We start from the raw sequence: 17,785 nt of genomic DNA, 5'->3' as shown, positions 1-17,785 counted from the left end.
CTAAAAAGCTAAAGGCTGACAAAAGAGCACAAGCAAAGCTTGAAAAACAGCTAAAGTCAAGTCAAGCTGAAGAAAAGAAAGAAATTGAAGACAAGGGTGAAGATGTAGGTATGGGGGACATGCTTAATGATGATGTGGAAGAAAGAAGCAAGGAAAGAAAGGAATGGCAGAAAGGGAACAGAAAGAAGGCCAATGCAAAAAGGAAGATTGTAGATGAAACTGAAGAAATCCAATCAAAATCCAAACCACTACCTTCTATTCCTGAACCCATTGTGCCTGACCCCTTCATAAACATCCATGGTGAAACAATCACTCCTAAGGAGGAACCAATTGATTGGGACACCATCAAATTGCCCACTTTCTTAACCACTTCTCCACCATCAAAGAAACAGAAAAGAAAAATCAAATCAACACCTCCTCTAACCTCAATCAAATTCACTCAGAAGCCTAAGCCTAAGCCACAAGCCTCAAAGGATGATTATGTTCACATTTGTGACATAAAGGAATTTACAGACATTGAACTCTATCTGGATGAGCTGGAGGAAGTAAGGGGAATAGATGCCTACAGACAGCTTCCAGAAAGACTAGTGTTCAAATATAAAGGAAGTGGGGAAAGGACTTGGCCTCTTTACAGAATTCTGGATGAAGGCTATTCTACCTTGGTTAGAGTCTACTCAGCTATAAAAAGGGATTCTGGATTTACCAGGACTGTCAAAACTGAGATTCTCAACAAGATTGCCAGCATAAGGAAAACTTGGTGGGAGCCCAATGCCTTGCCTAGAACATTACTCATCCTAGAGAGAGGAATTACAGTTCATAAATCACCTCATTGGTTGATGGAGTTCAGAGACAATAAAGGAGTCGGAAGATTTTTCAGACTTGAAGATCAGCTCAAGATTGCCAGTAATGAAACTCTCAAGGATATGCAATCTAAGTTGGACATCAATGAAGAAGATGAAGCTGAATTCTACAGACAACTCCAACTCCAAATAGAGGAGAATGACAGGAGGCTAGGGAAGAAAACAAGGGATCAAAGGAAAAGAAATTAATCTACTCAGGCTTAAGGAGCACCCTTGGAAACAATATAATTCTTCAATTATATCTCAGTATACACATTTTTTTACTGTACTTTTGAATTTCTACTTTGTTTGTTCATATGTTTGATAAGTGTTTTGTTATCATCAAATTAAACCCAAATTTATGCCTACAGTTCTAGTAGACATAAATAGGGGGAGATTGTTAGGAATATGTGTATTAGTTTGATGATAAGTTAAATAAAACACTTAAGTAGAAATCTAGTGTTTGTAGCCTCAACGGATAAGACCATTTTGGTTATCCGTTGAAGGAGTAGCTTTACTTAGAAATAAGTTTAGTATTGTAGCACATTTCATTCTCTGTATTTAAGTTGTAATTCTTAGATGTTGTGGGAAATTATCAGTCATGTTGACTACTAGTGGATATGCAAATAGGAGGGCTAATTGAAATTATTTCATGTCTTGTAATTTTGTATAAGTAAAGTAGTATCAACTGATATTAAAGACCTTCAACGGATGAGAAACAAAGCTTCAACGGATAAAGCTTCAACTGCTAATGCATCAACGGATAAAGCTTCAACGGATAAAGCTTCAACGGTTAAAGCTTCAACTGCTAATGCATCAACGGATAAAGCTTCAACGGATAAAGCTTCAACTGCTAATGCATCAACGGATAAAGCTTCAACGGATAAAGTCATCAACGGATGAAAGCTTCAACGGATGCTTAGTTCAATAGCAGTTGATAGTGACAATTCATAAGCTGACAGAGGCACATGGGTTGACAGAGACAAACTGGAATGTGGCAGCCTCTAGGAGGAATCAAGAAAATGCAGCATTTCCATTCTGGTGCAAACAAGGAAGTATTCAAATATTCACAGCTAAACCTAAATTGCATTGGATAGAGAAATGAAGAAGAAACATGTGAAGAATCTTTTAATTGTATTTTACAGTTTTGTCTTCACTTGTAAACTTGGTGATATATAAACCAAGTAGCAGCTAGTAATTAGATTATGAATTTTCCAGAGCTGTTTAGAAAAATCCAGAGAGAAAATCATCTAGTTTGTACTAGGACGTAGTTGTGATTTAATTCTTTGAATCACAGATTTTCTGAAATAACACATCTCTGGTGGAACAACAAATCCACCAGAAAAGTTTTTAAGTTTTTTGTGTTCTTTACATTTGTGTTTGAATATATATCTGTTTGTATTAGCTTCAAGCAATTCACACACATTTGTTCACTAAAATACTTAGCCTTAGAAACTGCTCAAAACTTGAAAAAGTTTTGAGATTTACATTCAACCCCCCTTCTGTAAATCTCATTGTTAGTCCACTGGGAATAACACCTAGTCTGTCCCTCAGATCTCGGATGAACTAATTAAGTTCGCCTTCTTTGATCATCCGTTTGATAAGTGTTTTGAGGTGGCAGCATTCATCAGTATTATGCCCTTTATCTTTGTGTTAATCACAGTACTTGTCAGGGTTCTTTTTGTGGTTTGGGACCTTCATCTTGGTTGGCGGAACGAACCCAGGCTTTCCCTTGATCTCATGGATAATCTTGGATATCGGTGCATTCAGAGGGGTGAATACGGCCGAATTTATATATCGGCGTCTTTCGGCCCCACGATCTGTTTCCTTCATTCCTTCTTTCCTACTATCCCTTCGGTCACCCCCCGATCTTAAGCTATCATATCTTTCTGCTCGCTTTGACCGGTCATCCCTTCGGGAATTTTTATAACCCCCAATACTTTCCATCTTCCTCCAAATGTTTTCTCCCCTCACATATATATCATTTAGGGATTTGGGGGGAAAATCATAAAGAGACGAGCGAAGCTTTTAACCTTTATAAGGGTCCAGCCCCGCCGTAAGGAAGCTCATCTCCATGACTTTGTCCAGGTTGGTGACCATTCTGGCTTCCTCCTTGAACCGGGCCCCCAAGTTCCTCATTCTCCCTCTATCGATAGTGGACCAAGGCCTCCGTATCCTTCGCCTTTCGGCAAAGGTGTGAATAGTACTTCAGGAACTTTCTCTTCAACTGCTCATCTGACCCGATGGACCAGGGTTTGAGGGACTTGTACCACATCGAAGCTGAGCTCTTCAAGTAAGTTTTGAACATTTTGCAAAGCATGATGTCGTTGTGCCCTATCTCGATTATCAACAGCTCATATTTTTCAGTGGTCCTCTGGATCGCCCTTTCCATTAAACTCACTCATCTTCGGAACTGCCTTTCCTCGCCCGGGGGAGGTCGGTATTGCTCAATCTCTTCTGTCATGATTGGTTCTCGGTCGACTCTCTTATCGCCGAACATGGCCTTTTTCCAGGCGAGTTAGCCTGATTCGGGACCCATCAAGTTCTTCGTCCGAATCAGATGAAAAGTGTTGCTTCGTTCGCTTCCTTCTGGGGTGCGAATCAGAGTCAAACTCATCTTCTTCGTCATACCCCCTTCACTCTTTCCTTGGTTTGGTGGTTTTTTCTGGCTCATCGGCTTGCAACGCCTCGCAAAGTGCCTTCTCCTGTAGTTCAATTTCTTCCCTCTTGAGCTGCAAGGCATTCAACCGCAACGCACCAGCCTCTCTTCGTTTAGCCCTGGCCTCCGCCTCTTTCTCGGCTTAATCATCTTTTATTTTGCCCTTCTCCGCGGCTAATTTTTCTGCACAGATCTTGAGAAGCAAATCCTCCTCTTCGGGAGTTAATCCGATTGTCCCCCTGATTCACCTTCGGTGTGACAACAACAATTTAAATGTAGAGTGGGTTTTGAGAATACTAGAAGGTGAAGACTATTTGAGAGAATAAATGTCGAATTAGCTTTGTTTCACCTATCTCAGGGTATTTATACCCAAAACTCACCATAAATGCTAGTTTGTTACCTCTGTAATAAAGGCGAGCGTCAGAGGAGTGAAAAGGGGACGGTGTTAAGATTCTGCGTTTAATTTCCAACGGCTGGGTAGAGTAGTGGGCTTCGGCCGAATGCCTTTAAGGAGCTTGCTGGGCCTTCGGCCCAGTGATCCAAAAGCTTAATGAGCTTTCGGTCGTTGAGTCTTATTGGGTTTATGGCTAACAATTACATCTCTTACGTTATACATGTAAGTATAAGATTTTTGTGAAAAGAGTCTCTTCATCATTTTATACAGTGAATAAAATTATTTACGAAAGAATCCCGACATTTTCTTACCTGGGATAAAGTTGTTTTAGTCGATTTTGGTGGGTCATATTGTTACTGTTCCCTTCAAAATGCAAGTAGTTATAAAATCGGTGATCTGGTTATTCTCGCACTACTTCAGTTATCGGAAACAAACAAGCTTTCAATACTTGATCACCGTGCAATAGGGAATAGACGCAGCATCAATCTTTGATCAGCAATTGCGGAATTTAAGATTCCGCAGTTCAAGTCTCGTACTCTCTATTTTTTTATTTGTCATTTTAACTTTTGTACATATTTTAATATATTTTGATTGTCTAGTTAGAACTATTATTTGTAAAAAAAAATTGTAAATATAAATAGATAATTTATATTTTAATTTACCAAAAAAATTAAAATGATATTTCTAATAAGTCAGTCAAAACACGTTAAAATGTGTGTAAATATCATATATGTTAATTAAAATTCGGCTACCGACTTGCAAATTAATCGCAGATTATAAAAAGCGACCGAACAAATTTGTTTATTTTTATCACTAAATTTGTTTTTTATCAAAAGTACTACTAGGAAGAGCAAAAAAAATGATAACATTACTCGTCTCGAGGCATGTTTTTATCCTTTTCCATGAGGATTTATCTTCACATTCAAAGATTCTGCCCCACTTGAAATGAAGCTGACATCTGTAATTGGAAAATTCAAATACCAATTTCACTTGAATTCCATTTCTTAAATATCTGGACCATAAGTGGCAAAGATAAACATTGAACCCCGCCTCTTAACATCAACGAGGAGGTGTTTGATTATAGTTAACGAGTCCGGTTAACGATTATTTAAAATTAAATATCATATATAATATTTTAGATTAACAATTTAATTGTTTAAAATGATAACCTCGTTCTCTTTAAATTGATTTAAAATTTTATTTTATTCTCGTTTGTCTTTATTTCAATATCCTTCGGTTCTTATTTCCGAATTCAAATTCTAATCATGCATCCAAAACAATCTCCAAGTGCATTATTATTATCTTTGACCATTCTCATTTTTCAAACCTTAATCATCATAGTCACATCATTGCAGCCTGCTTAAATTAGTGATCTTTTTTAACTAGCAGTCTTGTATTTTTTGTAAATAAAGTATTCTCGAGAATTAAATTTCGGACAAATATAATTCGCAACTATATTCACGTGAACAATTCTTATATTAAAATTTAAGAAAGCGATAAAAGCATGTATACTTGACTATCGTGCCAAACACAATTTTTGTACGTAAATACGTGTCTACTTGACTATTTATGTGTTAGTTCATTCACAAAGTTGGTCTCCATAAACTCAATAACTCAAAATTGTTTTTTGTTGAAAACATGGTACTAAACATAACTGATCTGTTGAAGAGGGAAATCCCTGTAGAAGAGGAGTCACTGCTCATCTCTGAAAATGTCAAGACTGGACTGGTTCTTGTCGATATCATCAATGGCTTCTGTACTGTTGGAGCTGGAAATCTGGTGAGCAGAGTTTTGTACCACCTCATATATTTATGCATGACAACAGAGCAGAACTGAGTGTGTTTTAAACATAATCTGCAGGAGGTTTGATGTAAATTTACTGTGTGTTTTTGTGTGTTAGGCACCAAGGGAGCCTAACAGCCAGATATCTCAGATGATAGAGGAGTCAGAAAGGCTTGCTAGAGTGTTCTGTGAGCAGAAATGGCCAGTTCTTGCATTTCTTGACTCTCATCAACCTGACAAACTTGAGCATCCTTATCCTCAACATTGTATTGCTGGAACTGAAGAGTCCAACTTAGTTCCTGGTACTCTGATCTTTCTCTGTTCTTTCCCTAGCTATTTTTCATGATCTGTTACACTTTGTTTTAGATTTTGCGGTATACAATAGAGGAATTAGAAAGGGTTCTTGACCATAGGCTATCTACAAATCTTCAGTCTAGACATCAGTGATCAGATCTTAGAATATCATGTGTAGTGTAATTTATTGGTGTGTTTATTTGAAACAAATATTGACATAAATCTGCAGTCCGCTTCTTAATCTTGCTATTTTGGGTCTAAATTTTGAAAATTCAGCTCTGCGGTGGTTGGAGAAGGAACCAAATGTGACGATAAGGCGCAAGGATTGCTACGATGGATATATTGGTTCTATTCAGGAGGATGGCTCCAATGCTTTTGCAGACTGGGTAAAGACCAACAACATTCAACTGGTAAGTTTCAATATGTATAAGGCTTAATGACGTTTTCGGCCTCAGAGTTTGCACCGGTGTACTCATAAAACCCTGAAGTTTAAAAGCGTACATTCAATACTATGTTGACTTAATCTACTCCCCCAAAACCTTGAGTGAAGTGGAAGATAGATAAGTACGACAAATACTGATGTAAGTTTTGGTTGGGATGAAGTTACTGGTTGCAGGGATATGCACAGACATTTGTGTGCTGGACTTCGTTTGTTCAACACTATCAGCAAGAAACCGCGGCTTCTTGACTCCACTGAAGGATGTGGTGGTGTACTCAGGTGGCTGCGCCACTTTTGATTTTCCAGTTTCAGTTGCGAAACAAACCAAAGATGGTTTAGCTCACCCCCAGGTAAACAAAAAATTCCTAACTACAAAAACTTCACATGCCATTGCCATCAGTGTCCTTAACTGGCTTCACTGCAGGAAATGATGCATCATGTGGGTCTGTACATGGCTAAAGGAAGAGGAGCTAAGATCGCGAACGAAGTTTCATTCGCTGAACTGAAGAAGCCATGATCTGTTACATACTTTTCATATGTATTGCCAAATAACGTGCAAGCCAAAGACACTATGTAGCTGTTGTTAAGCTTGTTGTATTTAAACTAGCTACTGAATCTCTTACCTAAATACGAGAGTGTTTTCTAAGGTCGCTCAAAGTACGGAAGAAATGAAAAGTTGACAAAAATATGGCGGATTAACATTGTAGCCATCTACCAAAAGCAAATAGATGTAGCCATCAACCAGAAGTGACTAAAATAATAGACCAAAAGTGACTACAAGAACAGAGCACAAATATACCAGAATCTGCTGTGATTTCCGGTTATCATCTTCACCGGGATTTTAGAGATGATTCTTATCAACTGCAACTGTGACAATCTTGGCCTCTTTCCTCTGGGCATCACATGAACTCCACGCAATGATCCATTGCTGAAGTAGCCAAGAAAAATCTATGCTGGCGTTTCTATATCTTTTCGGGTAACTGTATCAATACCAAAAAAATGGCATCCATGACGCCTTAACTCCACCACCACCATGGCATGCATCATGATTTGAAGTCCAGATGTTAATCATCTCATCCAATCTCCACGCGTTCTCAACACAATTTACTTCATTTATCAGTGTAATAACAGCAAGAGTTAGCAACAGAGTTATTAAACTAGATAATACAAGCATTTCTAGTGCCCTCCAATACCACACAAAAATCATTTAAAACGTTACACGTGCCCATTGGATCAGACCCCTTTCGCCATACATATTCATATCCATACGGCATTTCTAGTGCTCCCTAGTTCTTGATGACAAAAGGACCACTTGTTCTTATTGTGCTGTTTTGAACATTTAAACTTCAAATTCTGCCAACGAGGACCAACTTTACTTTAAAGAACCTCCGTATCTTTTTTAAAATTCGACGACTCACCTGTTGAAAAGTACCCATCGCATTCAACACATGACTCTGGCCTTGTATGTATATATTCTCCAACCCTACAATTTCTTGAATATCAATGGCTTAATGGAAAGTATCTCCCTTATTAGCAGATACTGGGCGGTGGGAGAGCCATACGAAAGTATCTTCCTTATTAGCAGCAATTAATACCTCTGGGATGCTAGCGCAAACAGGCAATACTTTCAAAGATGGACAAGAAAAAGATCCTACAAACTCAGTACCTCTGGGGCGCTATTGCAAACAGGCAATACTTCCAAAGATGGCCAAGGAAAAGATACTACGAACTCAGTCTTTGCAATTGAGTTCCAAACTCGACTGTGCACTCAAACTCATTCATGTAGTTTCAGGTCAATAGAAGTGATAACTGCAATGCATGTTTAAGTTGCGACCTAACCCTCCTATACAAGCACACTCCATGAAAGAGCCAAAAAGTAGATTTATATAGGATTACTGTACTAGGACGAAATCAGTTGAACCGGAAGTTTGTGAATTTAGTGACAACAAATAAGTTCGTAAACTCAGAAGGTAAATGTCAATTTTTTTACTGATATAGTTACAATTTTCGAGACAAAAATTGACTAAAGATACTAGTACAAGTGTACAACACAATAGGCTAATGCAAACCCCCACATGAAACATGCAATTTATATATACCTCGTTATTCTCATTACAATTCAGGAATATTTACAGGCCTGCGACATATCATGTGGTGGTGCATATTTACAAGAACATTGCTAACTAAATCCCATCCCCCACCTTCTCCTTTTCTAAAGATAAAATGAAATTTGAGTACACAAGTTTTACTACTTAATGAACAAGTAATAAACCACCAGAAAGAGTTGGCATCATATCAGCTGTCCCAGAGTTACTGTGCTGTAGCGAAAATTTAGCTGTTTAGCAAGCGCTCAGAGTTCGTCAATAGTCTGTCCACTAGATATGCAGCTCAGGTGATCTCTTTTCTTCCCGAAATCTCCACTCCAGGTGTCAGAGTAACATCTATTAACTGGACTGCATACGAAGGCAACATGTATAGCAACTAGTAAAATTTACCTTCGCGCGTGTCATATGCCTATAAATTATGCACAATTCGATCTAGGGTTACAAATTTTATCAGTAACTATACTGTTACAATTAATACTTAAAGAATAAAAGACAATAGCCCATAACAGTATTCACGGGTACTTGATTTTTAATTTTCATTAAAAGGACATGCAAGAATTGTTTGACTACATAACATAACTGTGGTATATTTTAAAGCCGGAACTGATGTTGTACTACTTCACTAACATGTAACATGCACTGCAATAAATACATATAATGTGTTTTGGTGCCAAATTCTTTAAAACAATTGAGCTTTTTTTAGAAATAAGTTTTATGCATAAATTTAGGTAAATTTTTGCTGAACAATACCACATCCAAAGAATAATGAGGTTTATGTTCATTTATGTTTTTTATGTAAACTTTCAAGGTTCAAATCCTAAATGTATAAAATAAATTCTGTGGTTTAATATTAAGATTTACATAAACTGAGGATAATTTTTTTATATATAAAAAAACATGCAAATAAGAGAGATGTGCCTGGATATAAGCACTGGACCTCTCTGTTCTGCAGTGCGAGTCCTCTACCATTTGAGCAACTACTTAACCATTAAATCAAAAAAAAAATGTAATATTATCATATTTGCAGGTCAAGAGTAAACAAATTTCCCCAACCTATTCCCACAGTGATTTCGTCACTGTAACCATTCCAAACACACCCGCTAGATATTACATAACTCCTTGTATTTTCTTGAAATTACATATATATATGTATGATAGAAAATTTCTTGCACTTTCTCCTAGAGGAGCGATAAACAAGAAGTTTGCTTCTTTAAACTTGTTTGGTGGGTTCTAGACATAGCAATATAGCATACTACCTATGAACTGGCTTTGAACGAAATTGAATAAAGTTGTCTGCCTACCATTACTACAAAACATCTTTCCTGGGTTTCCAGGTTTTATTTAGCTGTCACCTGAACATGGAAGTTGGAACAAAGGTAGTCCAGTTCCATTAGAATATAGTCAATGTACTAAAACCTGCTTACTGCACAGCCAGTCTCATTCCCGCATCCTTTATTTGGATAAACATGTGTGTTTTATCATGGTTTTGTACTTTTTCTTAAAAGCTAGCATAAGTGGTACCAAGGCAGAGTTGTGTTTTATCATGGTTTTGTACTTTATTTTAAAAGCTAGCTGAAGTGGTACCAAGGCAGACTGGCAGAGTCATCACCACAATATCTTCTAATAGTTATGACAAATAAAGATTGAATTGATATACAGTAGTTATAATAAGCTAGCATATGCTAAAATAAAGCCACCGAGGTTAGATGCCGAGACGCTAGTGCTTACTAAATTTAGGCCACCATAGCATCTAGAGCTTCAACCCTATCGTGTCAAAATCAAAAGTGGGTATCAAAGTAGCATGATGCTTGGACGACCTTCTAAAATTAGAGGTTGGGATGAATACTGGTAGTCATGATGAGCTTGTTTACAATGTAGTAAAGCAAGGTGTGGTCAACATAGTATCATTGCCCTTCCTAACAATCATCTTTCGAAGATTGCTTGCCTACTATATAACAGGAGGGGCCCTAAATATAAAAATACTTTTGACCAAATTTGTGGTAGCCCATTTAATTAAATCCTGAGAATTAAACCAAATAACTTGTTGGTGCAATAAATATATATTTAAAATCACAAGTCAACTTGCACAAACTTAAATAGCAAAGAAATCAGTTTCTGACATAACAGTCATACAAAAAAGTCACAAACTGCATATATGACACTCCAAACAATACAAAGAAAACTATAGGCTACTTCAGTGAAAATGAAATGAGGAGGTATTAACATGATAGAGGGGCATGCCGGTAAATCTGGATAGAGGACTAACCTACAAAATCTTGGTATATAATGAAGAAGTGTAATGAATTCGCAGGTAACTATTTCTGCAGCCTCAATTGATTAAAGAACACCAAAAAGTGGTATTTCGGTGCCCAATATACAAACCCAATAACAGGTCCACTTTTAATGTACTGCATATATCAAACAAGGATTCATTTAGAAATCACCATGGAAGGGGTACACAAACACAATTACCAAAAACAAATAACCACAATGAGAATTAAAACCTTTCCATCCATAATAACCACTTCACCATCGACCCATCTAGGATTTTGGAAGCCTGGATCAGCAAGCCTTCCTTGACCTTTGTATCGAGCAATCTAAAGTAAAAACATGCAAAAATTACCATCAGCGAGGATGACAAAGCATCAGATTAGATCAAATAGAACGATGAAATTGTAGGAGACTAAAAGATCTGCAAAGAAGAAAAAATCCTAGGGTTTTAGGAAAACAACAAACCACTCCAAATTCTTCTGGGATGATCCCCTTATGTGGTAACTGATATTCTTTTCCAACTTTTGCTCGAAATGCTACCTGAAGATGTAACAAACCCATGTACAAATAAAAAAAAATGCCGACAAAGAGCATACAGATTACAGATGACCTCCCCACGTAAATCCTACTTAAAGAAAATGTATGAGTAATGCCATGACTTAAAGAACACATCTGCAAGCCATTTAGTCAAAACAGAGAATCAAGTAACCAACAATAAGATTTTGATCCATATTGAGCTTTATGCAGAAAAGCAACCATCCATCTATTTCTTACTCTTCTTAAGATTATCCAAAGCACTAGGAGACACTACAAAAGAAATGCCGCCTATTGACTAGGCTACAAGCGTCACTTCAATAAAAAAAATAAGAAATAGAACATGTAACGTAATCCAACGAGACCATCATACATATACACAGACAATCTTGTACTCAAATAACTTCTGTGTGCATAAGTAACATGACACTTTCAGGTGTTTCGGGAGCAAAAATAAACAAGTCCATGCGTTGGTTACATTCTATGAAAATTCATGTACTGTGTCGACGACAAATATATTGTCTTAGTAACATGCGAGTCCTTGTGCATTCCAATATAAGGATTCAAGTCAATGACATGCATTACCACGAGAAAACTGTTAAGGTGTTATCTTTGTCTGTATTTAACATGAAAGTAGTGCCAGGACTTTTATAAGGTGAAGCAATGAGTATATATCTACATTTTGGCAAAGTGCTATTTATCTCTACTGTTCACTTGGCCAAACACTACTAAATGGGCGTCTCAAAGTCCAGCCTTTAAAGAATTCTTTATTTCTCAGGTGGGTATTTTCAGTTCTTGTGGATTATAATTTCTTCCATCACCACCAGTAGAATCCGAAATCTTAAAAGTATACACGATATTTCATTTCGAGAATAAAGTAAATACAAACCCTGGCAACATGCAGAACTGGAAAAATTACAAAATGTTAAACATTTACCTGGCCGGCGGGCACATTAGGATCCCCAGTTAACTTTACAGCTTCAATGTACTCGTAAAACTCCAGATTCTGATGTTCCTTGGTGTCGTCTCCCTCTTGCCATTGGCCAAATTTACGCTTAATCTGGATGACTTCTGAAGAGTACAGTCCGTGGGCACCAATATATACTCCTAATAATGTTGTACAGATCTCATTATTTTAAATTAGAATGAAAGGCAAAATAGCTCCCAGATAAGAAGAGCAACGGAAAACGGATTCAAGAGAGGAACAGCAGAATAAGCACCATATAATGACAAGTAAGAAAAATATAATACTACTGCAAGTACCCTTAAAAGGATCCGATGATGCTGGAATGTCAATCCGATTGAATGTAGTAGACCCAGATAAGGGTTGACGATTTTGGGCTTGACTAAGGGTCAGAGTTAATAATTTACCAACATCTTTCAATACCTGGAAAGTTACAAGTGAATACAAGCTAACAATAATTAGAAAAATATAAATCTGAATTGAAAGTGAAACGTGCATATACTATCAAAAGAATTACTTTCATGGGTATCTTCCCCCTGCCAATGGACTTTGCAAGATCAAGCATAATATGGTCCATGCTCTTCTGACTTTGAAGCATAGTCTTTGTATTCTGTGGAGACCTGCCAATGACACCAGAGACAAGTTCCTTTTTATCTTCATCTACAGTAAAACGAAATGACAACCGTCCTTTCTTCTCTAGCCTGGCTGGTACTCGAGATACATCTTTGCGAGTTGTGCCTGACATTTTCTGTATGAGGCCACCAACAACAAATTTGACTGCAAGTTGATTTTGTTCATCGCCGTCAATAAGACCACCACCAGAATCCACTGCAATTCCATTTTTATCTTTGTCACCTTCATCCTTGTCATCTTCTGCATCTGAACTTTCTAAGTCAGTGTCCTTTTCATCATCTTCCACGTCCATTATTTGCTCAACAACCTTGGATATATGATCAGTATCTACTTTATCTGGCACTGTCACTTTCAAAACTTTGATCTTCACACCAGGAATCATATCTTGAAGGATATTCCCAAAACCAGACCCCTCCGAAACATAATCATCATCATCCCCGTCTTCTCCATCATCTTTGTCTTCAACAGCTTCCGATATAAGATCAGTTCTGTCAGTAGTTGGGTCTAAGGGATCCAAGCTAACCGTAGGACCTAAGGACTTGGTGGAAAGAACTGGAAAATCTTGAGGGGGAACCTCTTTCTGTTTTAAGTAAACAGCCTGAGAAACAAGTCGATTAATATAAGGTAGACGAACCAGGGTTCAAAGGAAAAAGTTAGGAGAGTATTCATAACAATATATGGATGCATATATATACACGCATTTATGTGTGTAGGGTCTATAGACGGTCATGTACAGAAGAAGCTAAATATAGAAACACTTTCAAATAAATGGCAATTGTAGCAAAAATTACACAACATAATGCAAGTACATATTCGAGCACACTACAAAACTGTATTCTGTATACATATATGCATATGGATAAGTGTATGCTCGTAAATTGAGTCCATGCATATAATAAAAGCACATGTAAAAGGGAGAGACTTGCAAAGGTGCAAAGCTAAAAGGTTAGGATATATCAACGTCACCTGCCTAGAATGATTTTTATATTTAACAACAGATACAAGGAACACCACTGGCATGAAATATGACAACTAGTCTATTCGAGAAAAGATGTGGAATATCTTCTGGTCCTCCAGAACGCAACAATGTTAGGGACTGTCAAAAGAAGAGTCACGCAGTGATAACAGATCTCTGCTATGTCATGTTACTCTTTGTGCATGTTTTTTGCAACCCATAACAATGCACAGTGGAGTTATTCCCTTTTCATTAGAGGTCTTCATGAGTATAAATCATCATCGCCTATTGCATTCACTGACTATTTGTCTTACCATACATTTAAATATTTTTGTACCTCAAATTATACATAAATGTCTTAATTGGTAATCTAATATACAGTCATGTAACAAAACAATTAATGAATACCAGTTTCACGATTCAAACACTGTTAAAATCTTACACTACGAAGTTATCCTGTGGCATCTAATCTAATTGTAAGAACAGTTGCAACAGATACAGAAAAATACATGACACGTCAGGCTAATGGAAGTACCTGCTCTTTGTATGCACCTTTCTTACTGGTTGTAAGAAATAATTCAAACAAAGGGGTACCGCCTCTGGCTGCTGCAAGCTGCCTGAACAGCAATAGTAAGAATTAGTTGCAGACTGTGAGTATCAGAAGAAAGTACTGCTGTTTAATTACAGGTAAATTAGTTTCCCACTGTAATAAAATAAACTGAAACCTTGTATGAATTACTATGCTACAAAATAACGAACAATGAAGTCCTGGAAAGGATATGGGCATGCAATCTGGAGCAGTATCCATGAGGAGACAGAAACAGGATAGACTACAACATCAGGTTTCAATATGAAACTGCATACTCGCAAGTATGATAGTTGTAGTGAAATACAATTACTACATAATTTACAAGAACAGCTCACAACAAAAGTACAAAATGAATTATAGGTAAACACATTTATATTATCATTCTATTGGACATAAGCCACGAAAGACGAATTGAAGCAAACAAAACCATTTCCCACTACAAAAGTGTAATTTCTGCCTCGCACAAGCTATCTAACATATGTTTGGAAGGACATATGATAAGCTATTAAAACCAAAAAAAGGCTTATAAGGAACCCTAACAAAACAAAACAACCTCCCACCCACACCAGCATCACACACAGTCTCTTACTATTGGCCCCTTCTCCCAATATATACATACTGATGCAAGGAAGCACGATGAAAGATCACCAAAAAGTATCTACTAGAGGAAAACAGATTAAACACTCTTATCACATAAACTAAATGAGAACTGACATAGAAGAACCTTGTTATACAGGAAACATTTTTAAGTTATTGGTCTTCAAGTTGATAGTTTTACTAATATATAGGCCCTACCGAGGACTATAACTTCTTGCCACATATCTTCCATGTTCCGCACTTATACGAATTATTCGACCATAAGGATCATTCACATCTTCAGACACCCCAGCCCACCACCCTACCTGCAAACATTAAATGACAAAAAAATGAATCAACCCAAATCAACATACAGAGCATGGATACAGAGTTGATTAAAATATTCAAGATTTCAAGTAGTTTCATCAAGGGATCATTTGTTATATCTACTTCACATTTTCTGGATAGATCAGATTTTATAATAAACTCACTGAACAATTAAACTAAATCCTAAAAATTAATAACTTTGACTGGTAAACTAAAATTTAAATTTATTTTATTAAACACATTAATATGATACCCTTTTCTATGATTTATTACACCATGCCATAAACAAGAATCCCCAACAATATAGAACTAGCAGGGAACCAAATCATAATGCTACAGTGACATGTTCCCAATATTGACCTGGCAGAGAACTAAATTATAAGAACTCGGAGCACTTACCAGTCCTGCACTAGCATAATCTCGAATAAAAGCTGCATCCTCATAACGCTCTTCCTTTATGGCTTTCTGCAGTTGGACATAGTTAACATATAAAATTAAGCAGCAGATTGAAAAAGGATATTTTCTAATGTAACATAAAATACTTCACCTACATTCAGATGAGACATCACTCTGCTAACAGCATCCGTTGTAGTAGCAGCTGCAATTGCCACCTTAAGTTTGGCAGCTTCTTCATAGTTTTCTCTACTAATGGCTCGACTCAGCTGTGACTGTTAAAACAAACATTTTTCATCATATAAGTTCATGCTATATCAAGAAAATGTGCTTCCTGCTTTGCCTTAAATCTTCTTGCTCTTTTCTCTATACACTATCTCAAGTTGGTTGGTGAACTCTATAATTACACACATAAATCACAAAATATGAGGCATAAATATATCTGATATATTAGTTAACGGCAAAATTATGGTCCACTACAAGTAAAAACTTAAAAGAACCAGCAAAAATAATTGACAATGGTCTCACTTTCCATCCACATTACCCTCCCTCCCCCAAACCAAGGCACCCTCCGGCCTCCACCAGCCCTACTCCCCCAACATCGGTCGCCAATCACCCTCCCTCTTGCCATTTGTAATTAATAACAAATATAAAGAGGGGGGGCCAACTTCCACTACTAACCATTTTGCCTACAAACTATACTAACCTCTCAAATTCACTAAATAAATACATGATTAATCTAAACATGAAAGTTTAGTTTCTAACTCGCAAATACAAAATACACTAAAGCGCAAATAAAACTCACTGAAGTTTTATTATTCACAAATACAAATACACAAAATAACTATAATTCAGTGTACACAAAGTTTGCACACTCAAATTCCTTTAACTTGCTTAATTATTTCCTTCACCAACAATCAATAGAACACACACATAGAGTGAGAGAGAGAGGGGAGGGGGAGAGAGGGAGAGAGGGAGAGGGAGAGGGAGGGAGAGAGATAGAGGGAGGGGGAGAGGGGGAGAGGGAGGGAGGGGGAGAGATAGGGGGGAGAGAGAGAGGGAGAGAGAGAGAGGGAGAGAGAGAGAGAGACTACAATCAATACAACTCAAAATTCCCTAATTACAACACATACATACCTTCAAAACAGCAACAACCTTTTCCTGATCATCAACCTCGTCAAAATGCTTCCTCCACCTATTCCAATCCCACTCCTCCTCATCTCTCTCCTCTCTCTCCCCTCTCTCCCCACTCTCTCCCTCCTCTCTCCTCCACTCTCTCACAAACACCTCCATCTTCTTCATCGCATTCCTCACCGCCTCCTTCAACCCACTCCCCCACTCACTCTCCCCAAAATCCAAACTTTCATTGTTACATCGACAAATTCTCACTCTATAACCACGATTCGACACTAAAGACGATTGCTTTATGGCTGGATTGAGTTTGTTAGGGTTTGTGAAGGTCAGTTTGTGTGGGTGCTGGAGATTCGCATCGGAATTGATGAGTGTCGATGGCGATGAGAAGCTCCGTGGAGGTGTCAAAGCCATGGTAGAGATAGAGATAGAAAGAGAGATATTATTTTGTGTGTATATATGTATGTATAATTCCAAGTGTGTATTTGTGAAGCTGAAAAATGGGGAAGGGGCGATGGGATAAGAAACGGATTTGTCCTAGAAAAACCAGTGAGTTTGTGCTTATCAAATTTGTAATGATTAAAATTTATTTTTGATTTTCAAGGTTCAAAATAAATTTGTATGTGAAGTTTGAAAAAATTGTTTAAAGTATAAAGTAATTTATAAAATAATTTAACTTTTTTTTGTAATTTCATCAATTAAAAGTTAATATCATTATTTATATATATATATATATATTTATTTAACAATTTAAAGCATCTCTAATGAGAGAGAGTCCTTAACTAAAAATTTAGATAAATAACCAAAATTAAAAATTATACAAAATTTTGTAAAAACCATCACTCCAGTGGGAAATTCCCATCACCTAAAATTTTTAGCCAACCCAAAATATTGACTATA

At 37.1% G+C, this 17,785-nt stretch overlaps 2 protein-coding genes across 3 annotated transcripts; one reads left to right on the top strand and one right to left on the bottom strand.

Moving 5' to 3' along the window:
- The first annotated feature begins 5,467 nt into the window (after positions 1-5,467).
- On the top strand, positions 5,468-7,053 carry LOC141683868 (nicotinamidase 1-like). The gene is made up of 5 exons (XM_074488660.1): positions 5,468-5,671; positions 5,793-5,976; positions 6,245-6,378; positions 6,572-6,757; positions 6,832-7,053. Exons 1-5 carry the CDS (start codon positions 5,531-5,533, stop codon positions 6,922-6,924), a joined length of 738 nt encoding a protein of 245 aa, XP_074344761.1. The 5' UTR covers positions 5,468-5,530; the 3' UTR covers positions 6,925-7,053.
- A 1,413-nt stretch (positions 7,054-8,466) lies between these two features.
- LOC141683867 (protein EXECUTER 1, chloroplastic-like) lies at positions 8,467-17,432 on the bottom strand. 2 transcript variants are annotated; one of them, XM_074488659.1, is made up of 12 exons: positions 16,892-17,432; positions 15,913-16,029; positions 15,761-15,826; positions 15,254-15,360; positions 14,405-14,486; positions 12,799-13,512; positions 12,581-12,704; positions 12,255-12,424; positions 11,249-11,323; positions 11,017-11,109; positions 10,779-10,920; positions 8,467-8,921 (listed from the first exon to the last, which is right to left on the bottom strand). In XM_074488659.1, the coding sequence occupies exons 1-11, from the start codon at positions 17,297-17,299 to the stop codon at positions 10,828-10,830; spliced, it is 2,049 nt and encodes a 682-aa protein (XP_074344760.1). In that variant the 5' UTR covers positions 17,300-17,432; the 3' UTR covers positions 8,467-8,921; positions 10,779-10,827. The 2 variants fall into 2 exon arrangements, with proteins under 2 accessions (XP_074344760.1, XP_074344759.1); XM_074488658.1 differs by having other exon boundaries at positions 8,467-8,860.
- Between the last annotated feature and the right edge of the window lie 353 nt (positions 17,433-17,785).

Source organism: Apium graveolens, chromosome 9 (assembly GCF_009905375.1).
Source record: "Apium graveolens cultivar Ventura chromosome 9, ASM990537v1, whole genome shotgun sequence".
Taxonomy (NCBI): Eukaryota; Viridiplantae; Streptophyta; class Magnoliopsida; order Apiales; family Apiaceae; genus Apium; species Apium graveolens.
The sequence above is the reverse complement of the archived record's forward strand: the minus strand, read 5'-3'. Positions and strand labels throughout refer to the sequence as shown.

Bases quoted from the DNA above. Each gene is read 5' to 3' on its own strand.
- LOC141683868 (XM_074488660.1), top strand. From the start codon at position 5,531: ATGGTACTAAACATAACTGATCTGTTGAAGAGGGAAATCCCTGTAGAA. The intron at 5,977-6,244 runs GTACTCTGATCT...TTGAAAATTCAG, and splicing joins AGAGTCCAACTTAGTTCCTG to CTCTGCGGTGGTTGGAGAAG. The intron at 6,379-6,571 runs GTAAGTTTCAAT...GTTGGGATGAAG, and splicing joins AGACCAACAACATTCAACTG to TTACTGGTTGCAGGGATATG.
- LOC141683867 (XM_074488659.1), bottom strand. From the start codon at position 17,299: ATGGCTTTGACACCTCCACGGAGCTTCTCATCGCCATCGACACTCATC. The intron at 13,513-14,404 runs GTACTTCCATTA...CTTGTTTCTCAG, and splicing joins AAGGTGCATACAAAGAGCAG to GCTGTTTACTTAAAACAGAA. The intron at 11,324-12,254 runs GTAAATGTTTAA...TTACATCTTCAG, and splicing joins CTAATGTGCCCGCCGGCCAG to GTAGCATTTCGAGCAAAAGT.